This window comes from Hydra vulgaris, chromosome 01 (genome assembly GCF_038396675.1).
Source record: "Hydra vulgaris chromosome 01, alternate assembly HydraT2T_AEP".
Classification (NCBI taxonomy): domain Eukaryota; kingdom Metazoa; phylum Cnidaria; class Hydrozoa; order Anthoathecata; family Hydridae; genus Hydra; species Hydra vulgaris.
In genome coordinates this window covers 27,279,519-27,305,987 of record NC_088920.1, presented here as the reverse complement: position 1 = coordinate 27,305,987, position 26,469 = coordinate 27,279,519, and the positions used below count along the sequence as shown (strand labels likewise).

The window sequence follows — 26,469 nt, the reverse complement described above, 5'->3', positions numbered from 1 at the left end:
TCGGGTATAAACATTTTTATTAATATTGGAATTATAATGAGTCATTAGTTGCTAAAAAATTTATTTTATTTATAAAATATAAACTTTTCTATTTAGATATACAACTTCCAACAGGCTTGGATATACTTCAACATTTAATATATAACCAACAATGTCGATCTGTATCAATATCAAGTATTATTGCTTGTCCCCCTAAAAAAAATTTTTCTAGATATTCGGAGAGTTGTTGTGAATGTATTTTGTCTAAAATCAAGAGACCCTGGATTAAAGCTGGATTTGATGTGTTAACTGATTTAAGTTTAGTTAAAAAACTTTTTAAATTGCATAAGTCCTATTCCAACTTGAAAAAAAGTGCAAAAAGGGGAAATAGTGGTGATTTGGCTAAACAAAACGAGTTTGAGATTGAAATAAAAAAACTTTTTTGAGCTGGTAGTTCTAATCTCAAAGACACAATCAGTAAAGATAAAAAAAGGTCACTAAAAAACAAGATTGAAGATCTAAAATTTCTTGAAGATCAGGAAAATGAAAGAAAGTTTGTTATTGGTTCAGAGGATATTAAATATAGAAAAAAGGTATTCAATACTTTTAATTAATTACTTTAGCTCTTTCTCAAGCTCTGTTAATTCTTTTTTCCACTAATTTTAAAATTAAAAACTAAAACTACATTTTTTCTGTTAATTAGGCAAAAGAAAGCATCGGGAAGAAAAATCGTTTACAGCCTAAGATTTTGAGAAATGATGTACCCAACGTTGAACTTATAGACACAATTCTAAGCGATGATTCTTCAATTGAATCTGATTTCAAGCCAGGTGATTGGTATCATATAGAAGTCTCTGAAAACCCAGACACAGTAATTGCAAAAATTCCAAAAGATGTTTTTGCTGGTAATGTTTCACTTACTGCTACAGCCTGTGATATATCACCAAATGTTTTACAGAAGGTAACAAATGCAATTCTATATCAATCAGGTATTGATCTTAAAGAAGTTAAAAGCAGTCAGTCTACCGCATATAGAAAAATGAAAAAAGAAAATGAAAACATGGCAAAAATTTCAAAAGAAGATGTTAAAGCAGCCATAGACGCATCTCCATATCCATGTATATCCATAGACGCATCTCCATATCAATTCATTTTGATGGGAAGACCTTGTTTGAGCTAAACAAAGGAAAAATGTTAAAGAGGGATAGAATGGCTGTTTTAGTTAACATTAATGGACAGACTTACCTACTTGGAGTACCTCCACTAGCGTCATCCACTGGTGAAGATCAGTTCTTAGGTGTAATGAACTTAATTAAGGAGTATCAACTTACGTCAAAAACTAGAGGAATATGCTTTGATACAACATAATCCAACACTGGGACGAATAAAGGATCAGTTTCCAGAATATCTCAAGAACTGGATAAGTATCTCCTCCAAATAGCATGGAGGCATCATGTGACTGAATTAAGAATGCTTCACTTTTGGAAATTAGTGACCAATGAAGAAACTAGTGGACCTGATAATCCTCTTTTCAAAAAGCTTAAAAATATTTTTGAAGAACCTAATTTTAACTATAATTAAGTTCTACTGTTACGGTTTGATTGGAATAAGGTTAAAAGCAGTTTTTTAGAAAAGGCAGCTATGAAGTCATTAACATTTTGCAAAGCATACGTTAGTAAACCAGGTATTATAAGAGATGATAGAAGTGAGCTTGCAGAATTAGTTGTCACGTACTTATCCCCTATAACATATAAAGTAAGAAAAACTGGTGCTATTCATCATGCAAGATTTTAAGGAAAAGCAATTTATTATCTAAAGCTTCGGCTTTTATCCAATCAACTTACGTTTGTTCAGGAAAATGATAAACTGAAAATTGAAATTAAGCTTATTACAGAATTTATTATTTGCTTTTATGCAAAATGGTATCTACAATCTGAGGATGTCATCAAAGCTCCTTTTCTTGACATTACAGCCATACATCAAATGCATCTGTACAAGAAGGTATGTACAAACCCAATAGCTGTCGATGCTGTATTAGAGTCTCAGTATAAACACTGTTGGTATTTGGATTCAACAATGATACCTTTAGCTTTGCTAGATGATGAGCTAGCATCAGAGGAGAAGGCAAAAATTGCATCAGCAATTCTGTCATTTGATATGCCTAGCTCTGACTATTATAAACCTTAGAATAAAGTAAAGCAAGATATCAAGGAAATTTATAAAATGAATACAAAAATTGGGAAAAAACCACCATCCTTGTCTGCCTTGGTTGATGTCTTTTCTTACCTGATTTTTGACATGATTGGGTTTGATAAGCAACGAGTTCAAGACTGGCTCTCACTTCCACCAAACTATTGGCATACTCAGTCATGCTTCAAAAGTTTTCAAAAATATGCTGAAACTTTGATTTTTGTAAATGACCATTCAGAACGGTCAATAGGTATGATAGGGCAGTATATTCATAGATATTCTGATGAAACTGAAAAGCACAACAGATTGCTAACTGTGGACAAAGTTCGATCTGTATTCAGATCACAAGAACAAAAATCTGGTACAATTTCAAAGATTAAGTTTAATGATGGACTTGTTGTGATGCGAAAAAAGATAAAGAGTTAAACTTGATTATTATTAGATTTGTAAATTTTTTTCCTGTTATAAAACTTGAATATAAATTTATAATTTTATTTATTCTTGCTCATTTTGATTTTTCAATATAGATAAATAGTGTTTTTTTCAATATAGATAAACAACATTGCTGAGGTCACAACCAACAACTGTTCATTCTTTCTGGCAAAATGAAGTTGGTTGCTCCCTCTGGTATGTCTTGGGAATTGTTAGAGAGGCCTTGTGTGTATATGTTAATACACACAAGGCTTATATATATATATATATATATATCTATATATATATATATATATATATATATATATATATATAAATATATATATATATATATATATATATATATATATATATATATATATATAAATCTAACTTTAACTACAAAAATTCTGATTTTAATGATTTTCAATACCACCAAACATAGATTTTTGAGAAGTAGGAAAAAAACCATATATTTTAAACAAAAATATAGGCCTATATACATATAGCAGGAAAAAAAAAACTTGAAAAAAAAAAAATTACCCCTCCCTCAAGGCGCCCGAAAATTACCACTTTTCGGTCAATTTTCCCCTAAATTTTTGATTTGAAGGGGGAAAAAAAGTGATCGGACAGCGCTCAAACTTTGCGAGGCTCATTTTTTATACATTAGTAATTCACTCATGAAATGAATAAAGTGAAAAAAATTCTATATAACTTTTATATTTCATATTTACAAAATGATAATGGCGATTTTCAAGTTTGCTTTCGAGGCTGATTTTACTGAACTTCAAAAAACGACTTGAAATCTGATTTTTCAAGAATGAATTAATTTCAAATTTGTTTCTTGCATTATATCTAAGTCAGACAGATTTAAAGAATAACTTGAAATTTCAAGTTCGCTTCTTTCATTCGGAAAAGATTTTCAAGTTATACTTGAGTTCAAGTTTGTTCTTTGCATTTGCTCAAGTCAAATTTCAGACTTGAAGTATGACTTCAAATTTCAGTTATTAACTCGAGTATCATCAACCAAAACTCATTCTCGCTTGACTCGTCATTCAGCAAAGTCTCATTCTTTTACTGTATCTGTCTCTGCATACTCTAAAAAGATATATTCGTCTAGTTTTTTTTCCCGACTTCAACCCTTTGGAACTCTCTCCCTCTTCATGTTTTCCTGACTCATACACTCTACACTTTTTAAGTCTTTTGTCAACAGTTTTCTTGCTCTATAACTCTATTCTTTTCTTTTTAGTAACTTAATAGTGGTTGCTTGCAGCCTTTTTGGGAGTGAATTAAAATAATAAAAAAATTAAAATCAAGTTCAATCTTAACTTGGCATTTTTTTTATAAGGCAAGCTTTCTATGCTCTCGGACAACCAACAATATAATAAAGTTAGCCTTAAATACTAGAGTCTTCTGTTCATCACTCAGGAAGTTAATAATAAGAGGCATAATATCCAGAAGTCCCAAGTAGATGCGGTTACACATAAACCTGACATTATGGTTAGCACCTGGTTGGTAAAAACTAAAATTTTCAAGCTTGGGTAAATTGACATTCATATGCAAGGTATTCAACTAAGTGATTATTTCTAACGAAATCATTATGCTCAAGGGTATACCCTTGCAATGAATTTCTTAGACTTGAGATATAAACCGTGAGATCACTTCCAATAACCTGCTCATTTTTAGGAAACTTCTTGAATTTTTCTCTGCTCCTGCTTCACTACCAATAGGGTAATAACTATTCATTTAAGCATTTTTTAAACCTTTATACATCTGTTTAAAAAATTCTACAGTTTGTTTTTTAAAAATAGATTTGATGTCCCTTTTTAAATGGATTTCTGCAATATGGTGCCGACACAAGAATCAGAGAACTGGTTGTTCCAAAACTCTGACTAAAGTCAATCACACATCAATGATATTCTCTGATATTTTAAAATAATCTACCAGATTCTGGAGTACAATAGCCATATCACTGTCTTTTCCACAGTCTACAGGAACAATCCCAAAAAGTAAATCATTGTTTGAAGAAAACTCAGGACTTGTAACTGAGACTGGTAGTCTATCAATAAGAACTCTTTTCCTTAATTCTATGTGCTTTAAAACTTTTTCATCAAAGTGAAGTACCAATGACTTGTTCTTCATTTTTTCCATATATTCTTTACGGATTTTACAACCCAAACAGATTTTTATCTTTTAATTTAATAACTTCATCAATCAGCAATCTAAAACAGATTATTATATTGCTACAGAATAAAAACTAAAATATTAAAACAATATAATTTGTTACCTTCAGAATGGAATAGTTTTTATCTGCCTCTGATTGACTCTCTGCTTATCCTTAATTCTTTAAGGCTGATGGAACATATCTGTGTCTTGATTTAGGTCTATCAGATTTATCCTCCGAAGTAAGTTCATTGCTAAAGTCAGTGTAATATCTTCTCTATCAGGGTGCAGCTAGGGAGGACTCATCAATGAAGTAGTTTTTAGAATAAAGAAATCAAATTTTAATTCACTCTTGCATGACAAGATATTAAAAAAGGGAAGAGAGAAGGGTGTTAATGAGAAAATATTGACAAAGACAACACTTTTAAAAGATAATAAAAAACATTATACTTAAGACTGATTGTAAAAAGTGGTTAGTCTTCTTTACTAATGTATTCCTGATCTTTATTTTATGTTCTTTCTGGATCATTACGAACTAACCAATCTGTTTCAGCTTTCTTCCTCAGCTCTTCGTGCCTAGTGTATCTATCAATTCTCGATCCAAATAAATCAAAACTTTTGTAATTTAATATATGAAAATGTTCAAAGATTTGACAAATCTTAGTCAGTTTTTGATTGATAAACTGTTTTTTATCCTGACCTCTAACTCTTCATCAAGACAAGCACTAATAAACATTTTTCCGTTTCGTCTTTATCTTAGGTCTTCTTTTATTATAGCACTGTCTCTTGGCATAAAAGTATACTGACGCAAGGAGTATTCAAACTGTTAAGAACTGATGTCAAACAGCTTATTGGTCATTATCAGGAACCTTTCTTGTTGTTTTTGAGATGTATTTAGTTTTATTTTAAGTGTTTTCTCATTACAAATAGCTTTATATTGCTTAAATTTCTAGAAACTTGTTTAGAATGATTACTTCTGAAATAACATAGTTCTGAAAACCAAAAAAAACTTAAATATTTACGATACTCCGGAGCAAACAGTATTTTGCCGTCACAGCATTGTAAGGCCTATTAGTTCCTTTGCATTTCATATCTCCAGAAGATATCTTTTGAGCACAAGCAAATTTAGTCTTGATTGGCATAAATCTTTTAACCTTGTAGGAAATTATGTACAGAAATCTAACAACATGACCATTAGTTGGCAATTGTCTGCTAGGTGGAGAGCTCAGTGGAGTTTCAAGGAGATAAACAGATATTCTTGGGTTGTAATTGGCTTTACAGCTCTTTTTTTAGCTTTTGCTATTCCCATTTTAAAATATTCAAATGGTTGAACAAAGAATTGATTTAAACATTTGGACAATTAAATATAAAAAATTCAACTGGGTTTTAATTGTATAGAGTATTAATATAATAAGAACTTAATAGCAGACAGATGTAGCAATAGGATGGTGGAGTCCTAGGGGTTAGGGTTAGGATATGGAGGGGGGGGGTCATTGTCAATATGATTACGAATAAAAATAAATAAATGCATTTTTATTGCACATCAGCATTATTCCACTATTTCCTGTATTATGTACGCTTGAACAGGAACTCGTTTGGAAATGTTTTATGCGGAAATTCGTTAAATAAACTGGTTTTTAAAATTATAATTATGATTTTAAAAATCAGTTTATTAAACGAATTTCAGCAGGCAGCATTTCCAAACGAGTTCCTGTTTAAGCGTATATAATACATGAAATAGTGGAGTAATAATAATGTGAGATAAAAATGCATTTGCTTATTTTTTATTTGATTTTATTTAATTTTATATGTATATAATGTATTTCAAACATCATAAATAATACATATATTAATGTATTTATTATTTATAATGTTTAAAATTATCATACCAAATATCTTATACAATATAAAAGATATTATTTTGTTTGATAAACATGTATAATATAACTGTATATAGAATAAAAATGCTGATTCTTTGTTAAAATGAACTTTACCTGTTGCAAGCATCAAGCATACTTAAAATTTTGTCTGGAACTCATACTAGTTACCAATCATACTAGTAAGCAAAATATATTGGACAACTTAGCTAAAAAAAACATTTCTTTCTTTTTTTTTGCATTTTTGGGTCACCATAATCTATATGTCTTCAGAAGTTTAAGTATTACGCTTTGCGGAATAAATATTTTGTTTGATCTTGACGAAGTATCTGTTGCCTAAATTTTTTTTTTTAAGCGAAAATGACTTGTAGCTTTTACAACTTATCGAAAAGTTTCCTTAAAAGTTTTCTTACATTGTATATATTAATATATATTGTATATATTAATACACGTTGCATTTACTTTATTTGTTTGTAAACAAAAACAAAATTTTTGGAATATCCCCTCTATATCAGGCCCGTAGCAACCGGGTGGGCAGCAGGGGCATTTGCCCCCCCCCCCCCTAATAATTCTTTGGCTAAAAAAATGACTAAAAAAAAAATTTCGCGGTACCCCCCCCCCCCCCTCCCATATAATTTTTGTTCCTACGGCCCTGTATATTACTATACAAAGAAATTACTAGTTCGTATGAAAAAAAAAATCCGTTTTTTTTTTCATCAGTTGCATTATTCATGATTTATTAGGTGTTTATTAAAAAAAGGTTTTTGGGGTAAGTTGGAAAAATTTCTATGGGGCAAGTTAGCCCATAGTATTTACAATAAATAAATAAAAACTTAATAAATTTATTATTATTTTTTTGTTCTTTATTACATTTTAAACATTTCGTTATAAAATCTAAAGTTTACAAGATAAGAATAAAAAAATAAAATAAATGATAATAAAAAAAATTACAAAATGAATTCGATAAAAAATAAAAGATCGCAGGGACTCGTAGAAGACCATTAGGTCTTGTCATCAAGAACCGCTGAACGTGATAACTTCTCGTAATATTGGTAAAAGATAAACAAGATAATTACAAATTTTTTTCTTACAGAAAAGTCCGTTGAAAATATTTAAAACTGTTATATATGCTATACATAAAAAAAAATTGCATAAAAGTCTTGGTATATAAATTTTTCAAAGTTTTTTGATTAAGAGAAGGTAAAAAGCAACAAAACAAATATATATATATATATATATATATTTATACAAAAATTATATATGTATTAAAAGTATATTACCAAATCATCAATTTAAAAAATTAATTCTTTAAGTTTTCGTTTAAATGAGTTGTAGTTACATTGTTCAATAAAAACTTGAGAAAAATTTTTAAAACTATTCACGGTCGTTTAGACTTTAGAAATAAGTGGAAAGTTATTATACGCAAGCGCAGTAGAGTTAAAAATAATTCAGAATTTTAATAATGGCTACGGATGCAACGTTTTTAAAAACTTATCATTGACAACGAGTAACTTGTTTAATTTTAGATAATTAAATAGACTTTTAACTATTTTTTTAAATGAAATTATTGTGAAAATAACTTGCAGCTGTACTAAGAAATGTTTTAAATAAAATACAAGACAACTGAATGTGAATAAAATCTACTTTCAGCTAAAGCTACTTTTACTGTTTTTGTTTATAATCTTTAAACCTTTTTTAAAAAAATTTTGAGCGTAGAAATTTTAAAATTTTTATTTATTCAACAAGATGAACCTTTTATCCTTTTTGCATTTTTTGCTTATATGAGGATTCAATTTTTTTTGCAGGGTTAAAATAAAATCTTAATCGTTAACTTTTTGTAACCTGTTGCTACGGTACTCCTTTCCGATGTATGTATGTATGTATGTATGTATGTATGTATGTATGTATGTATGTATGTATGTATGTATGTATGTATGTATGTATGTATGTATGTATGTGTGTATGTATGTATGTATGTATATATATATATATATATATATATATATATATATATATATATATATATATATATATATATATATATAAGAGAAATAGAGAAAGAGATCTCAAAAAGAGAATAAATAAATAGGAATTGGTTGATAAATATGGATGAATTACAAGGATTTGTAAAAAATAAATTTGTTTATAATTATATATATATATACAATTTTTTATATAGTCTAATATTAAATAAAATGGAACTTCACAACAAAACTATTAAACTCATTTGCAGAGTTTGTGGACTGTTACTTGGTAAAAAGCATTATTTTATAGGAGAAATTCTTAAAGTAAAATTAGAGAAGCTGTTTCATGTTGAAATGACAGATTTGGAAATTGTCCATCCTCCAAAAATGTGTAAAAAATGTTATTGTACAATGAACAATGTGCTTTCAAGAAAAACATCAACTGCCCTTGGTCTCTGTACTAAGTGGAAACCACACTGTGATGACTGTTTTACTTGCCAATAAGTAAAAAAGCTTAGAAAAGGTTTATTAGTTGCTAAACAACAATCTAGAAATAAAGCAAGATGTAGTGGCCGCCAAAAAAATGACTCAAAGATGTGGACATTTGCATTGTTCACTACCATAAAAGAAGCAATAACCATAATACAAGATGAAGACATAGATATATCAGAGCTAAATAATGAGTTAAATCCACATTTGCAACATTGCTTATGTAATATATGCGGTAAAATTCCAAAGCAACCTTTAACTTTAAAAAAATGCGAGCATCTTTTCTGCTTTTTTTGTATTGTAGAAAATATTAAGTTCAAGCCAATTAGTAAAGCAATATGTCCTCAATGCCAAGAATATTTATTATATGAAGATTCATTAGCAAGTAACACAACAAATTCTCTCATTAAAATGTTGACTGTTGCATGTATTTCAACACAAAATAGAAGATCAAAATATAATTCAAATAAAAATATAAATATCTTTCATGCATAAAATACATTTTTCATTCCTTCAATCTTAATGTAAAAAATATTCTAAATATATTCATATTGATTTTAACAGTTTCAAGCTAAAAAACATTTAAAAATAAAAAAATTTAAACATGAAATACAAAAAATATTTATATCGAGTTCCAAGAAAAAGTCTTTCTGCTTTAGTTTATTTTTCCCTTCTTTACAACAGGTTAGTTTCCTTTTCAAGACCCAAATATGGTTGGAATACTAAAAAAATATATACTATAATATTTGTTTGTTTTAAATCAATTTTTATCATAATTTATTAATTTTGAATCAATATGTACAAAACCAGACTGATGATTCAATAGATAGAATCAAAATTATAGCATTCAATTGATAAAATCAAAAACATAACCAATAGTATTGCTTTGAAGCAGGCAATACAGTTGATTTATTTGAAGTTATTGACTAAATCAAAAGCCTGGAATAATAACATTCAAAATTTTAATAATAAATAAGAGTGCATAATAATATAATATATGTATGTGTATGTATATATATATATATATATATATATATATATATATATATATATATATATATATATATATATATATATATATATATATATATATATATATATCGAAAAAAAAGATTCAAGTTTTTTCGAATCATCGAAAAAACTTGAATCTTTTTTTGAGTCGAAAAAAAAGATTCAAGTTTTTTCGAATCATATTTTATTTTGCGAATGTTGCTATTTTTTTAGATTTCTAAAGCTAAAATGTAATTGAAATGGGTTTTTACCCCAGGTGGAGTAAGAGTAAATGAAAATAGTTCTAATATCACTTTTAAACAAAGGCCAAAAATATAATCCGGGCAAGAAGAATTTAATCAAAGAAATATTTTTATTTTTTTGCAAAAAAAAATGCTTAAATTTGGTTTACCACGAATTGCAGATTCGATTCGCAAATCAAGACCTGCTTTGAGATTCAATTCGAAACAAAAAATGTCGATTTGCAGGGCTCTAATATATATATGTGTGTGTGTGTGTGTGTGTGTGTGTGTGTGTGTGTGTGTGTGTGTGTGTGTGTGTGTGTGTGTGTGTGTGTGTAAATTATGTTAGTGTATTTTACAAATAGAGTGTTCAATGTTCTTAAAGAACAGAGCAATATTAAATGCCCTGCTAAATAATAACATTTCCAAAAAATGTATGCTATGTTTGCAAGAAAAATTTGAAATAATTACTCATTTAAATCAGGAGAATTTAATAAATTAAAAATTTGAATTAAATTCTAAATGTAAACACAAAAATAAATACCTCTTAAAAAATTATAAAAACAAATGACCAAATTAAATTATCCCCATTCCAAAGAAATTTATTTAATAATTACTTTCTGTAACTTCCCGTTAACCAAAAAAATATAGTAATTTAAAAAAAAATTATTTTTATTTTTAGTTATAATAATTTATAACTTCCTGTAAATTAATTTTTTCTATAAATTGAATTTTTTTAAAATTTAGTAACTCTTCCTGATGATCCAGCAATGGTTAAACTTAAAGTTGAAGAAAAAAGTTATATAAGTGTTTTTTACTAATTTACACACACACACACACACACACACACACACACACACACACACACACACACACACACACACACACACACACACACACACACACACACACACATATATATATATATATTATGTTACTAACAAATAAAAATATTATGTTACTAACATATAACAATATTATGCTCTCTTCTTTAAGAATATTGAGCACTATATATATATATATATATATATATATATATATATATATATATATATATATATATATATATATATATATATATATATATATATATATATATATATATATATATATATAAATATATATATATATATATATATATATATATATATATATATATATATATATATAGCCACATCGGAAAAAAACACCATAGCAACAGGTTACAAAAGTTTAATGATTAAGATTTTCTTTTAACCCTGCAAAAAAAATTGAATCCTCATATAAGAAAAAATACCAAAAAGATAAAAGGTTCATCTTGCTGAATAAATTTAAATTAAAAAATTTCTACGCTTAAAAATATTTTAAAAAAGGTTTAAAAATTGTAAACAAAAACACTAAAGTTGCTTTAGCTGAAAGTAGATATTATTCACAATCAGAGGTCTTGCATTTTATTTGAAAAATTTCTTCGTACAGCTACAAGTTATTTTCACAATAATTTCATGAAAAAACTAGTTAAAAACCTATTTAATTATCTAAAATTGAACAAGCTACTCGTTGTCAATGATTAGTTTTTATAACGCTGTTACCGTAGCCATTTTAAAAATTCTTCAATATATGTAATTCCACTGCGCATGCGTATAATAACTTTCCTCCTGCAAACGACCGTGTATTTTGTTCCACAAAAATGATCCGTGAAAAGCAATACAAAACTTACTATAATTTTTTTGAAAATATGGCTGCTTAATAAAATTATCATTGCGTAGAATGTATTTATTTTTATCATTTGATAAATACAAATTATGAAAAGAAGCTTAAATAATCCTTTTTATAGTTTGCACGTACTTACCCCGGCGTGGAGGAAGTTGGTGCATACTATCATTTTTTTCAAACAATAATTTTTAGTTTTTTTGAAAAGGTTTCTGTTTTATTCAATTTGATTGACGTTGAGTGGATACCAATTTAATAATATGAGTTACATTCATGAGCCAAACTCTTGATGTTGAGCTGCTGAAATCTGGTCAAACTTTTAAATACACAAGTTTACAGTCAGTTTTTGCGGTATAAGAAAACTATGAAACTCTGGTTAATTTTGAAGAAGCGAAAAGCAATATATTTTATCTGAAACAGTGTCTGTTTTCAAATAAATTTTTTTTAAATGTATTTGTTCTGGACGTTCTAAAAGTAACGCAAATGTTAATAACATTCAAGCACTTCGATACACTCTAAACGGTGGCGCTTAGAATTTTTAATTTAGATTCACTGGTGAATGGAAAATACCACCGCAAAGAAAGTCACCGGCAACCGATCAACCGGCTGTAATTGCATTGTCTTTTAGTTCAGTTTCTTAAAAACAGTTCTAAGAAAAAATTACCAAAAGGAAGTTTGAAGGCTTGCAATATTTAAAAAGCACTTTACTTTAAGACTATTGTTATTATTATGATCATTTACTTCATGAATAATCACTATTCCTAATCACTATTCGCAATCACTATTCCTATTCGTTTTTGTGTATAATCTTAGTACCTAATGTGATTTACTGTGATTTTTATAGAGAAATATTAACCCTACAAACTTTTAAAATGTTGCAGTTGTTTAATTTTCAAAAGTAAAATATTTAGAATTTTTTTTTTTTTTTTTTGTTAATAGTAGAACCCCTTATAATAGATTTTTTTATATATTTATTTATTTAACAAATTTAGTTTTAGAACTAAAGTTTCAATTGTAATATAAAAAACTGAAAAAAAGATGTTCCTAGTCTAAATTAATAAAAATAACATTTTACTAATGTAAATTAGGAACACTCTTTTTCTAAATAAAATATTGTTTAACAATGCGTCAACGAAAATAAAATCTGATGACGTAAATCCAATTCTTCTAAATAATGACATCAAGCAACTTTAAGAAATATCGATAAAAGGCTTAAGGCTAACTTTGCAAACACAAACTCAATACAGATAAAACAAAGCCTACTTTATTTCATAAAAATAACATGAAGAAAATCCTCCTTTATCCCAATCTGATTTTAAACGATCAAACTCTTGGGAAATCTTATTGATAAAAGCTTACCTGGACTTAAATTATACATATTCCAAAATTTATAACACTATTGGGTTGGTGTACCAAATTCGTCTATAGTGGAGAGTAAACATTATTCACTTTTTTTATTTTACTTTTTAACCTCTTGTCTTTTTCTTTTTTTTTTAAATAAGTTGAATAGTACTATTTAACTTCAAGTATCAAAAATGTATTGTTGCATCCCTAATAATTAAAAATAGTTCAAATTCGCTATACTAGCTATTTGTGTTTGCAAATTTCATCATTCTCTCAGAATATATACACCTTGCATAAAATATGGACACTTTGCATAAAATACTTATTTCACCTTAAACTTTTTTAATGTATAAGTCAATGATATATCATATAAACTAGATGACTAACTTCGATACGAAAAGTGAAGCCGCTTTGTCCTTTTTACAAATGGCGAATTAAATTTGTAAACAAATATAATTTAACTTTTCTTTTTCTTCAATGAAGTAAATATATTTTAAATATATATACTATTTATAAATACTATTTATGTAAATACTATTTATGTAATACTTTTAAGAGGAAATTAGAATACTTGTAAAATAATAATTTATGTTTCCTAAATTCATTTCCGATTAGAAAGAGATTAAATTAAATGTGATACGACATTTTTGAAGCATTTTTATGAATTATAATACATTTTAGGCTGGTGAAAAACTTTCATTAGTATTTTATAATTATTATAATTTTTGAATTATTATTATATATAATTATTGGGAACTTTTGGTGCTCTAAACTTTTATTTATTTAACTTTCATTCCACACGTCAGCTTTTGCTCTTTTTTACAAATGGCAGATATATTAATAAACAAAAAAAAGCGGCTTCATTTTTCGTCCAATAAAATACCGCACGTTAGACATCTAGTTTATATAATATATAATTGGAATAAATTTATTATTTTTTTCAAACGCTTTAGATGGCTTTGGTCATACTATTTATTATAAAGATGACCCATAACTCAACCTAATTTTGAAATATCTAAAATTGTGGATAATGACGGTTTTGATACTTAACTGACAACTTTTGATTTTTCAAATTTTCATTTAATTAAAAAATGAACTACTGATTTTCCAACTTACTGAGATTTCGATCAACTGAGTTTTCAATCTGTTAAATTTTTGACCAACTTTTTTTCAACCTACTGTATTTTTGACCTACTGTTGTTTCTATCGAGTTTATAACATCACTTTTTCCGTTGTGTGTTTTGTATATTTTTTGTTGAATAAAATTTGATCAGCCGCAGCGTAGTGGTTGGAGAGCTGGCAGAATTGAGAGGTTTAAGGTTCGCGGTCTGCTTGAAAAACTTGTCTATTATTGATTTATTGTTAATTGTATTTATTTAAACAAAATTAAAAGCGCAAAGAAAAAAAGTTAAAAATACAGACCAGTATATTGAAATGAAAATCGCCGTTAATCGTTTAATAATCGGTTGAAAATTAGATAATCTCAAATTGGTTAAATATGATAATCTCTATAATCGATTGAAAAAAAAATCCGTCGAAAATGAAAACATCATTTGTCACGAAAACATTATTGGTCAAAAGTAATAAGAATATTATCGGTTGAAAAGAATTTATGGCTCAATAGGATGGGACATCAATAGGATTGGACATCAATAGGACATCTCAAATTATTTTCACTATTCATTAGATGTTTCTTTTTGTAGATCAATTTAGTAGCTTGAAGTTTTAAAACGGTATGACTTGATGTTTTGTAGCAGCTTGTTTTAGGCGTGTAGCTATTTATACTTAAAAATATTTAAAGTTACTTTCGCATTTTTATCTGATTAATGGTACTGTTTTAATTATACAAACAGAATTTTGAAAGAAAAAGAAAAGTTTATAAAGTTAAACAAGATGAAAAAAAATTTTCAATTTCATTCTCAACATTATCAAAAGTTTTCTGGTACTTAAAAAGCCATTTAATAACCTATAAATAAGAGCTAAAGTTTGAATAAAAAATGACATCAACAATTAAATTCACGAAAAAAAGCATTACTCTCAATAGGAAAAACAAAGGTAACGCTGAGGTCTATGTTTCTGGTGGTTTTTACGTTGATATAATTTTTTTACAAATTGCTATATTGATTTTTTAGACTTTGATTTTGTATGTATAAAACTGTTCCATCATGATAATCATTAAGATGATAAAAGAACAGACGATCCCTTAATCATGAAGGTGATTAAGAGTCAGATTATTGCTTAATCACGAAGATGATTAAGGGACAAAAGATCACTTGATTGTCTGCCAGACAAATGGTTGCTTAATCATGAAGATGAATACGGGACAAATGGTTCCTTAATCATGAAGATGATTAAAGGACAGACGATCCCTTAATCATGAAAATGATAAAGAGACAGATGATTGCGTAATCATGAAGATTTCAGAAGTACAAAAATAATCATTGAAGAATAGTTTCGAAATGTTTGAAATATAACGCCTGTTTTTTAATATAAAGATTTTTTTTTTCTTATTTGGACATTGTATTCCATTTAGATTTTTAACTATTATTAATGAATTTTTTGGTGAATTTTTTTAGTGGAATTGTTTTGTGGAGGATTTTTTGTCGTATCTTTTTACCAGCTACCAATTTTTACTACCTTTCTTTGTCATATAAACGTATTAACAAACTTAATTTTCAAGTCAAATAAATGCTTTCTTCTTTGCTGTATTACATTTTAATTCATTTTACCGATGACCACCAACGTTGACGGCTCCCTGGCAACTTGTCATACAATTAATTATTTTACTTTTTTTAAGTATTTTTAGAATTATTTTAAATGTTTTTAGATTAGTTCGTAAACTTAGTTGACGCAGTTTTAATTGAATATCAATTAAATCCCTATGCCTGTCTATCAATTACGTTTTAAATTGTTTTTGTAAAATTTTAATGTAAGTTATTTTATTAATAAAGCAAAATATAATGAAACAATTTTTAAATTTTAATTATTTCTTTTTTAAGGATATCTTCAAAAAGATACACTTTTTTTTATTTATAAAAATAAAAAACAAAAAAAAAAACAAAAAAAAAGAAACTTTGTTAATTTTTGCCTATTTGAATCTTTTGCTGTGTATTAATTTCGGGTCGCTTTAAACCAGTGGTTTCAAGGTTTTTTTTAATACATAGACAATTAAACAATAAATTAAAATTTTTTTGATTTACAAAAAATTTTAATTTATTGTTTAATTGCAGGTCTGGATATTATCCAACAGAACTAAAATAAATTTTTTTAAGCATGAACTTTTCATAAATTTTTAAAAAACATTCATCTTATTTCTAAATGTTTTTACTAAACTTTAGACCACCAAAAGTTTTTCGGATGAAATTGAAAACTGTTTTTATATATATTGCGCCGAATTTGGGAACTTGACAATTTCAATCATAAGTTCAGAACTAATGTTGTTGAATTATATAGTATATAAGCAAATTATAGTAAATAAGCAAAAACCAAGTGAAAGTTTTGACAAAAAATCGAAAAAGAGTTTTCTTTTAATTTTAAGGGGGCCAAAATCAGTGTAAGATAAAAACCAAAAATAGGACTAATAATAATAATAACAATGATAAAAATAATAATAATAAAGACATTTCAAAGTATTTGAAAAAAAAAATTAAAATGGTCAAAGATGTAATATAAGGAAAAAAATATGTTATGAGAGTAGTTTGCTATAGAAAAAGCCGCCGGAAAACTAATTATAACCGTGTATAAAAACTAAAAATATTAAAAAAAAAAAAAAATCGAACAAATATCGAAACTGAAAAGAAACTTATAATCCGCAGTTTTAAAGAAAAGAAACGCGGATATACCCGTTAGGTTTTTTATATTTTGTAAAATACCTTGTCAACAATCTATTTTGATGATGTTTCGAGATTAGAGAATACTTTTGAGTATTTACAGGAAATAATTTAATTACGTGTCATGTCTGCAGGAACTATTTTAATTAAGTTTTGTTTCTACGGGAACTCCTTTAACTATGTTTCTTGTTTTGCATGTCACTTTAATTACATATCAATAATATATTGCTGTTAACTTACAATACTTTATCCATGTTTTAATAATTAAATAAATTTTGTTTCGTAATGTTGTTTTTTTATGAAATACAAAAATTTCCGTAATGAAACTTTGACAATATTAAATATTGGTAAGCATGACGTCCTAACAGGTATATAAAGAGCGGAACATTTCTGATTCTAAAAAAGTTTAGTTGCAGTCGGTACGAATTACAATCATCAAAGATGATAAGACTGGTATATTTTGGAACTGTAATATTTTTAAGTACAGTTCATTTGTTTCAAATACTACCATTAAAAGAATTGGAAGTTTCAAAGATTTTGAAAAACCTTCCATTAAATATCGCTCAAAATAAACTTCAAATTATTCCATCTCGTAAAGATTTTGAACAAGCGAAATTGGATCTTGCAAAATTAATAGAAAAAAGTCGAGTCGGCAGGGATTTGACTTTAATTGCAGGTACTGTTCGTCTTGCATTTCACGATTGTGTAGGCGAAGAACACTGTGATGGATGCATTGAATATACTAACCCTGATAATGCAGGTTTAGATAAGATTGTCCAACCTATTGACAATTTGTATAACAATGGCTACAAAGGAAAAATGTCAAGAGCAGATTTTTATGCTTTAGCTGCAGTTGTGGCATTAACTAGATCCACCGCCGATGTTAAAGATAAATATCAAGGTCTTAAAAATTTTAAAGTTGGAAGAAAAGATTGTAGTACATCTCCAAATGAAAATAAGCCTACAATACTTCCTAAGGGATCATCAGGTTATAAAGAGACTTTCAATTACTTTAAAAATGAATTTGGTTTTAATGTAAAAGACACGGTAGCTTTATTGGGAGCTCATACTCTTGGTAGATGCTATTCTAAAAATTCAGGCTATCAAGGTGTTTGGGATAATGATATCTTCAACAAACTAGGATCAAATCCGACAAAATTGGCTTCAACAAGTGTGCTAGATAATTCGTATTATGATATGTTCATTAAAATTGTACCGTGGATTCAGGTAGATCTTAAAAGCGGAAAAAAGCAATGGCAAGAGATTTTTTTTCCAACACCAAACGACCAAATAAGCAATACATCAAAACAACATCCTATTTTGTTAAACTCTGACCTAGTACTTTCTTGGGAGATTGAACCAAAAGACAAAAGCGGTACTTCATCGTGTTTACTTCATCCTTTTATTACGTGTAAACATTCTGCCGGTCATAAATACGCCGCAGAATTTGCGATGAATAATGCACTCTGGTTAAAAGCATTTACAGACGTCTTTAATCGAATGATTGAAAAGAATCCGTATAAATTAAAAGCAGCGTCAACATTAAAATAAAATTTTTGGTAACATTATTATGGAAGTAGAATGACAAACGTAAAATGTTACTTGTGTAAAAGCTTGTACGCACCTTAAAATACTTAACGCAAGTATATTGAGGGTGGAGAATTATTTGTTTTGATTGATTGAAAAAAAAAAGTTTAAATTTTATTACTTTCATTGACTTTTTTGTCCCAAAAATCTCTAAACTAAGTTATTAATCTTTCTTTTTTAGTAAGCTCGACACTGATAACATTTTTTTAATTTTGTTTAATTCTATAGAAATTTTATATTATTTCTTTTTAATTTTTTGTTATTTTTTTATTCACTATTTTTCATAACCGAACCCAGTGGGCAAATCAACGTTGCAACAACCGAACCCGGTGGGCATATCAACGTTGCAACAACCGAACCCGGTGGGCATATCAACGTTGCAACAACCGAACCCAGTGGGCATATCAACGTTGCAACAACCGAACCCATTAAGCATATCAACGTTGCAACAACCGAACCCGGTGGACATATCAACGTTGCAACAACGTAAAATAACGTCGTTATTTAGGTTGTATTAGTATCAATATTTAGTAAAAAAAATACATTATATTAAAGTTCGCTTTGTTTTACTAGAAAGTAAAACCATCTATAATTTAACATTATATTTATTATTCAAATTTTAAATATTCAAAAAATTTGAGAGTAATATATATTTTAATCACATAAATATTTACTCAAAATATTTAGGCGAAATCCTACGTCATTATACGTATTTATCCTACTTCATTATACGTAATTATATGCGAAATCTTACGTCAAAAAAAGAGGAATTTTCACGTTAGTGTAGCCAACGTTGTTATAACGTGAAAATTAACCTTAGTGTAACGTTATTTCGACGTTAAATTTTGTTGGTCAACGTCCCACAGTGGCTCAAAATCCTTAAAAAGTGGCAAAAAAGGGAAAAAAATAAAGTCTTTAGTTTCTAAATACTTTATAATAACTTTTAATGATGGTAAGGCCAGATGCATAACAATTTAAAATTTTTTTTGAAGCGATTGCAAGGTTATGTATTAATTTGAAGCTTTATTGATGCTTTTTTTATGACGGAAAAAAACGGAAATGTTCGATAAAATAGTCAGTTTTAGAAATTTATTTTATGGAGACGGTAGTTAAAGTGTTAATATTTTTTATTAATTTATTAAAATTGTGTCAATTCACAATGTAAATGAATGATTTTTTTATTAGGTTTAAGCTATTACTCAATTTTTTGTGTCACTAAAAAAAAAAAATTAGTAAAAAAATTTTTTTTTTTAGTGACACATTATTTGTGGTACAAGAACAAAAATGTTCCGCATAACTCCACACTGATTTTAGTGTTTTTGAGTACTGTCAGCAATACACCATTTAATGGAATAAAATTTACGTGCTCCAATTTGCTCCAATCTAAAATAGAGTTTTTATCATTTACTCGCTAAATATTATATTCAGCGAGTATACGATAAAAGATTGTACAAATAGTTTCAATTGTATTCTACAAAATAGAGTGTTCAATGTTCTTAAAAAAACAGAGCTATTATAAATTTGCAGAAAATCATTTATCAATTTTTTTTAATCCTGATGAGTCTTTAGAGATGAAAAACACAGTGTAAAATAAAAAAAAATTTGATAAGTAATTTTTTTATAGCTCATATATATATATATTTATATATGGATTTTTAAAATACTTGTAGCTATTAAGCTATAATGTAAATGACAATAAGATTGTTAAACTATTGATAACTTTTGTGTGTTATGTTATAGATAATTTATAAAACATGAAAAGAATTGATCTTCTTTAAAAAATTAAAGAGCTAGGTTTCAATAAAGTTAATCTGCTTGAATCTTTGTTTAAAGAAGTTTTAAATGTTTTTAACCTTCATGAAGATGACTTCGATAAATCAGAGCTTACCAACTTAAAGAATAAGTTGTCTGTTTTTAAAGCAAAAGTGGGAGCTAAGTTAGATAAGCATAATAGAATCTATGACAGATTGATTGAAAGAAGATGTTTGGCTGCAGGTAAAGAAACAGAGTTATTTGTTAATAATTTTCTTTATGCAATCATTCTATTTAATTAAGTTTCTATTTACAGGAGGAGTTTTTCCCCGATCTTGTTAAATGAATTAAATTTAAAGACGGTCCAGGTAGAAAAAATAAAGTTTAGAAAAATCTTGGTGAAAGAAGCAAAAGAGCTAAAATTGCCCATTTAGCTGAAAACAATTACAAAGCACTGGCCTTAGCTTCTTTAAAAAGTGCAGCAACTGAATCCAACATTAATAGAAACAATTTTATTTTTATAGTAAAGAAGGCTTTGGACCCAGATAAAGCAAATGAAATTAGGAAAAACATGTCTATGCTTGAACCTGTTAAAATGAAAGTTGAAGATGCTCTCAGCCTAAAAATTCAATGTGATCTGTCTGATGAACAATACCAGATAATCAGAAATAGCTCCTTATTACAAAATGCAAACATCTATCCGTCTCTTCATAAAATTTTAATTGAAAAAAAGAAATGCTATCCTGATAATATGACTTTTTCAGAAACATCAGTTTGCTCCCTTCAATCTCTTTTTAATTACACACTGTGTAGAATCTTGAGTCTAAATAGTTACAATAAATTATTTTCTGAATTATTGGTTAAAGATATCAATCAACATGGAATGATGCATTTCAAAGGCGGTTTTCATGGAGCGTCTAGCCAGAGTCTGTATAAACAAAAATATTTAGATACAACTCTAGATGAAGTTATTAAAAATGAAGAGAGCATTTTCCAAACATCTATTGTGTCTCTTAAACTGACTGTTAATGATACAGTGATATGGTACAACAAAAAACCATCTAGTACACATTTCTGCAGACCAGTATGTTTGCAGTACAAAAGGAAACAGATACGCTAATTTTTTTTTTTTTTTTTATACATCTTTGCTTCCAACAAGGCTGCAAGCAGCCACTAATTAAAGTTGGAAGTTACTGAAAGAGAAAAGATGAAGATTGTAGAGCAAGATAACGATTGACGGACGACTTAAAAGATTGCAAATTATATGAATCAGGAAAGCAAGATGAAGGAAGCGAATTCCAAAGAGCTGATGTTCGAGGAAAAAAACTAGACAAATAAGCGTTTTTGGAGCACTTAGGAACAGTCACAGAAAAAGGATGACACTTAATTGAATGACGAGTAACACGAAAATGAATTATAGTAGATGGCACAAGAGACCTAGCTCTTTAGAGCAGTGCCCATTATAGTATTTATAGAAAAGAGAAAGAGAAGCAACATTACGACGATGTGATAATGGTTGGAGGTTGGCTGCAAGAGCAGGTACAACTATGTTTACAATACGCTTTTGCATCTTGTCTAAAAGAGAAAGGGCATCATTAGAAGAACCGCCCCAGATATGGCAACAATATTCCATACAAGGCCGGATTTGAGATTTATAGAGATAGAGAATAGAATCCGAAGTAAGAAAGTGACGAGCTCGATAAAGAGATGCAACCTTAGCAGATGCTAATTTTGCAACTGATTTTGCAATTAAAGAAGAAGAGGAACGATTACGAATTGAGATTCAGAAACTTGAACCATTTGTAGTAAGTTTAGAGTCAGAACCGGCTGATTCATCTATGATGACAGCAATTATAAAGTATAATTTGGATTTGACTATGTTTGATGGAAAAGTTGTTAATGCACTGACAATTACTACCTCTTCTCAAACCTGTAATGTATGTTTAGCAAAGCCAACAGAAATGAATGACATTAAATTGATTAGATCTAAACCTGTCAATAAAGAAGCTTTATCTTTTGGCCTTTCACCTCTTCATCTTTGGATAAGATGCTTTGAGTACATTCTTCATCTTGGATATAAATTGAAAATTAGGTCATTTTATGCTAAAACCTCTGAGCAGAAAGAATCAGTTAAAGAAAGAAAAGCATTTATCCAAAAGAAGTTTAGGGAAGAACTAAGTCTTATTGTTGACATGCCAAACAAGGTTTTGGAAACACTAATGATGGTAATACTGCCAGAAGAGCCTTTGAGGAATCGAATACTTTCTCTGAGATAACTGGTGTAGATGTTGACATCATTTCTAGACTTAAAACAATTTTAAAATCAATTTGTTCAGGATATGATTTAGATCCAAGCTCATTTCAAAATTATTGTAATAGTACAACAGATAAAATTCTTTTTTGCGTTCACAAACTTTTTGAACATGGTTTACAGATTGCCGATGCATTAGAACTTCCCATTAGAGTTTATTCAGAAGAATCACTAGAGGCTCTTAACAAAGAGATTAGAAATGCAAGATTAAACCATTCATGCAAAATTTCAAGGATAAATGTTATGAAAAACCAGTTTAACTATCTTATGATAAGGAGTGATCCAGTTATATCGAGAATCCAATTCACTAACCATAGATGTGAAAATGGGAAATTGCTTCCAGTAGAAGTTCTTTCTCTTCTTAAACAGTCGTGATTCTTTTGTGAAATATTTTATTTATAGTTAAATTTGCCATCAAAAATTAAATTTTTCTATGAATTAAAATTTACAATAGTTATAATAGTAATGCTCAGAGCATTCTATTATATACTCTTTGTTGATGACTTAATTATTATTATTATTATTATTTTTTTGAAAATTCTTTCAATTGTTGTTTTTAGCAAAAGGGGAGGGGCCCGGTAATAATTATGACTTAAATTTGGATGGTAGTGTACTGTGTGATCACGCCTGATTACAAGTTGGAGTGAGTTAAAAAGAGATTTAAAGGTAAAATATTAAAGGCAAACTATTATTTGATTCGAGAAGTAAAATTTAAAAAAAAAAAATCTGCTTGCGCGTGTAAAATTTCATACGCGCGTGTTTTTTAGATACGCGCACGTTTTGCTGGTTGTTGCGCGTAAAAATAACTTGAAATCACATAATTGATTTTTAGACAACAAAAAAAAAAAAAACTATTTATTTAATACATATTAAAATGTGATGGTTATATAATTTTTGCCGTTTTTTCTTTACTTTGAGTCACTGTGCGTCGCCCAACATAACCCAACATGAACATCGTGTTAAACCGATTTCAGATATTTTAGTTTTTTTTCAGGTTTTTCAATTTTTTTTTTTCGCCGCGATTTGTGACTTCGTTAGGTTTTCTTAAATTACTTTAAGAACCATGAAAAAAAAAGTCCACATAAACATAATATTACGTTTAATTATTAATAGCCTATACATATTTAGGGGCAACTACCCTCAAATTTTTTCAAAAATTGAATTTTTTTTTTCTAGTAATTGTTGACCAAAATTTTATGTAGATTTTGAATCTACAAAAAAAATTATAGATTTCTTTATAAGTTTTTGCTTAATTTATGTTTTTTTGCACCCAAGTAAAAAAATATTTGCATAGCAACGCGTTGCTATGGGGGTGATTATTTTGTTGATGAACTTATTCTGGAGTACTGTTTCAAATATATGTTTTGATTTATATCTTCTTTGCTAAATAATATTATGTTCCTTATTATATCCAAACATAGGCCATTAACAATTGCGATTTTATCAAGTTATCAAAGCTAATTTATCTAACAGCAGAAACAAAAAAATATGATAAAATCCTTTAGATGTTTTGGATGATTTGGATGTTATTAGAAACACAAAAATTAATGATAAAGTAAAGCAGAGAACAAAGTACCACAAAAAAAGAAGAGTATTTAATGTGCAGAAAGATAAAAATGCATGTAATGTAAGTGGATGTGAGTTAAATGGCAGTAATATTTTAGGCGCATCTGCTAAGAAAGTTAAATTCATTACTAATGAACCAAGTAAAAACATTAAAAAATTAGTGGTTAAAGTATTATAGACACTGAAATTTTATCTAAAGTTCTTTCATTGTTAATGTGTCCTCAATGTGAAAACTGTGCACTGTACCTAGGTTATCACCATGAAAAAAAGAAAGGAATAGCATCGTTGCTATATTTGAAGTGTACTACACTATCTTGTGATTATAAATATGAACTTTATACATCAGATAATTGTGTTAAAGGGTTTGATATTAAAACAGGACAATATATGCAATGAGAGTATTAGGACATGGTCCTACTGGAATTGAAAAATTTACTCAGCTTATGAATATGCCTAAACCCATGACACCAAAAAACTATACAAAAATAGCAACAAAAACTGGACCAGGAATTCCAGTTGATATTATTCACAAAATCAAGCCAATATATGCTGACTTAAAATATGCTGATTTAAGTAAAGATTCTGAATTAGTTAAGTATCTGAATGGCAAAATCCAGAATTGTAATGAGAGTTTTAATAATTGAATATGGGAAAAATTAAAGTAATTATGTTGGTTTAGCCAGCTTAGAGTTCTTAGATGTACGATGCAACAGCATCGTACATGCTGTTGCAAATTATAACATTGGTATGAAGTCTGTTATTTTAATTTATGAAAAACTAAATATGAAATCAGGACATTTTACATTAGCTGGTTGCAGACTCATAAACAAAAAATGAATAAATCTATCATCATTTAAATCGAGTGAAAGTTTTAAGATTAAACGAAAGTTGTTACGACGTCATATATTGTCAAAGAATGATCACCAAAAGTCAATAGAAAAGGCCAAGGAATATTATGAATCTGGTAGTTTTTAAAATATTCTCTTAAAAAGTAATTTTTTTAAAGAAATATTTATGAAATGAACAATAATTTATGATTTTATTTTTTGTTTTGCGTTTTCTGAGAATTTGCTTTTTAAACACGCCGATAAAAAAATCTTGAAAAGTATACATGCTATCATTATGAATTTTTCAGGGATTGTTCATTTTGCCAATATTTATTATATGATCGGAGTAGAATTTCTAACATGACTTAAGATTTTGAGTTATTAAGTTTTTTTCTTTGCATTTTGACCTTTTTTTAAAAAACCTAATTTGTCTGTAGCTTTTTATGGAAAAAAAATATTTAATAAAAAATCTGCTTCGTTCATATCACAAATTAAGATATTTAGAACATTTCTGCAAAACTTCATTGACACTCCTTTACTCACAAGTCTTTATTTTATTACGTCGTAAACACAGTTTTTAGGTATTTTCAGCTAATTTTTTTGGTTGCCATAGCAACGAGCTACCATTTTATGTGTTTTTTGGTATTTTTAATGTCAGTATAATATTTCCTATGTGACTAAAGAGAAAGTTACTTTTTATGTGTAGTTTTGAAATTTGAGGGTAGTTGCCCCTTAATAATTGCCAACAAATTATGAGTCGACTATTTGAAATACTTTTCTTAAAAGATTGTATTAAATAATTCGATTGCACTTACAATACTGTTATGATTAGTAATAAATATAAACTTACCATAAAGTAAGTTAAACTGCAAACAATAACAACAAAAGGTTAATTTGACAGTCAATAAGAACACTTGTCGAAAAGGGAACATCCGAATAGCTCTAGAACATCCGAATAACTAAAATCCTATTCTTTAACAACTTTTCTTATTGGTACAAATACACTTTTTATAGTTTAGTGTTTGCTGTATAACTGATATAACATATATTTCTTTGGTTTGTAAGGTACTCAAAGAGGATCTTGAGGTTTTCTCACAGATTTTTCACTTGTGGCGGGATACATTTAATGAGGAAGTTTCCGTCCACTTTCTTCAACAATGTTGATTATACTTTCCTCAAAAACTTTTATGGCAAAAAGATAGCAAGTACGGACATTAAAAAAATAAACTCATCTGCGATGACTGATTTAATTTAACAC

The 26,469-nt window shown here is 28.0% G+C and overlaps 1 protein-coding gene and 1 long non-coding RNA gene across 3 annotated transcripts; one reads left to right on the top strand and one right to left on the bottom strand.

Moving 5' to 3' along the window:
• Positions 1 to 9,479: 9,479 nt before the first annotated feature.
• On the bottom strand, positions 9,480 to 11,864 carry LOC136075252 (uncharacterized). Of its 2 annotated transcripts, XR_010635776.1 has the most exons (3): positions 11,839 to 11,864; positions 11,496 to 11,543; positions 9,480 to 9,795 (listed from the first exon to the last, which is right to left on the bottom strand). It is a non-coding gene; the product is annotated as an uncharacterized LOC136075252 (long non-coding RNA). The 2 variants fall into 2 exon arrangements; XR_010635777.1 differs by lacking the exons at positions 11,496 to 11,543; positions 11,839 to 11,864 and adding an exon at positions 11,692 to 11,800.
• Positions 11,865 to 17,609: 5,745 nt separating this feature from the next.
• LOC100213900 (putative ascorbate peroxidase) lies at positions 17,610 to 18,719 on the top strand. The gene has a single exon (XM_065786596.1). It carries the CDS (start codon positions 17,610 to 17,612, stop codon positions 18,717 to 18,719), a length of 1,110 nt encoding a protein of 369 aa, XP_065642668.1.
• Positions 18,720 to 26,469: the final 7,750 nt, after the last annotated feature.

Bases quoted from the DNA above. Each gene is read 5' to 3' on its own strand.
- LOC100213900 (XM_065786596.1), top strand. From the start codon at position 17,610: ATGATAAGACTGGTATATTTTGGAACTGTAATATTTTTAAGTACAGTT.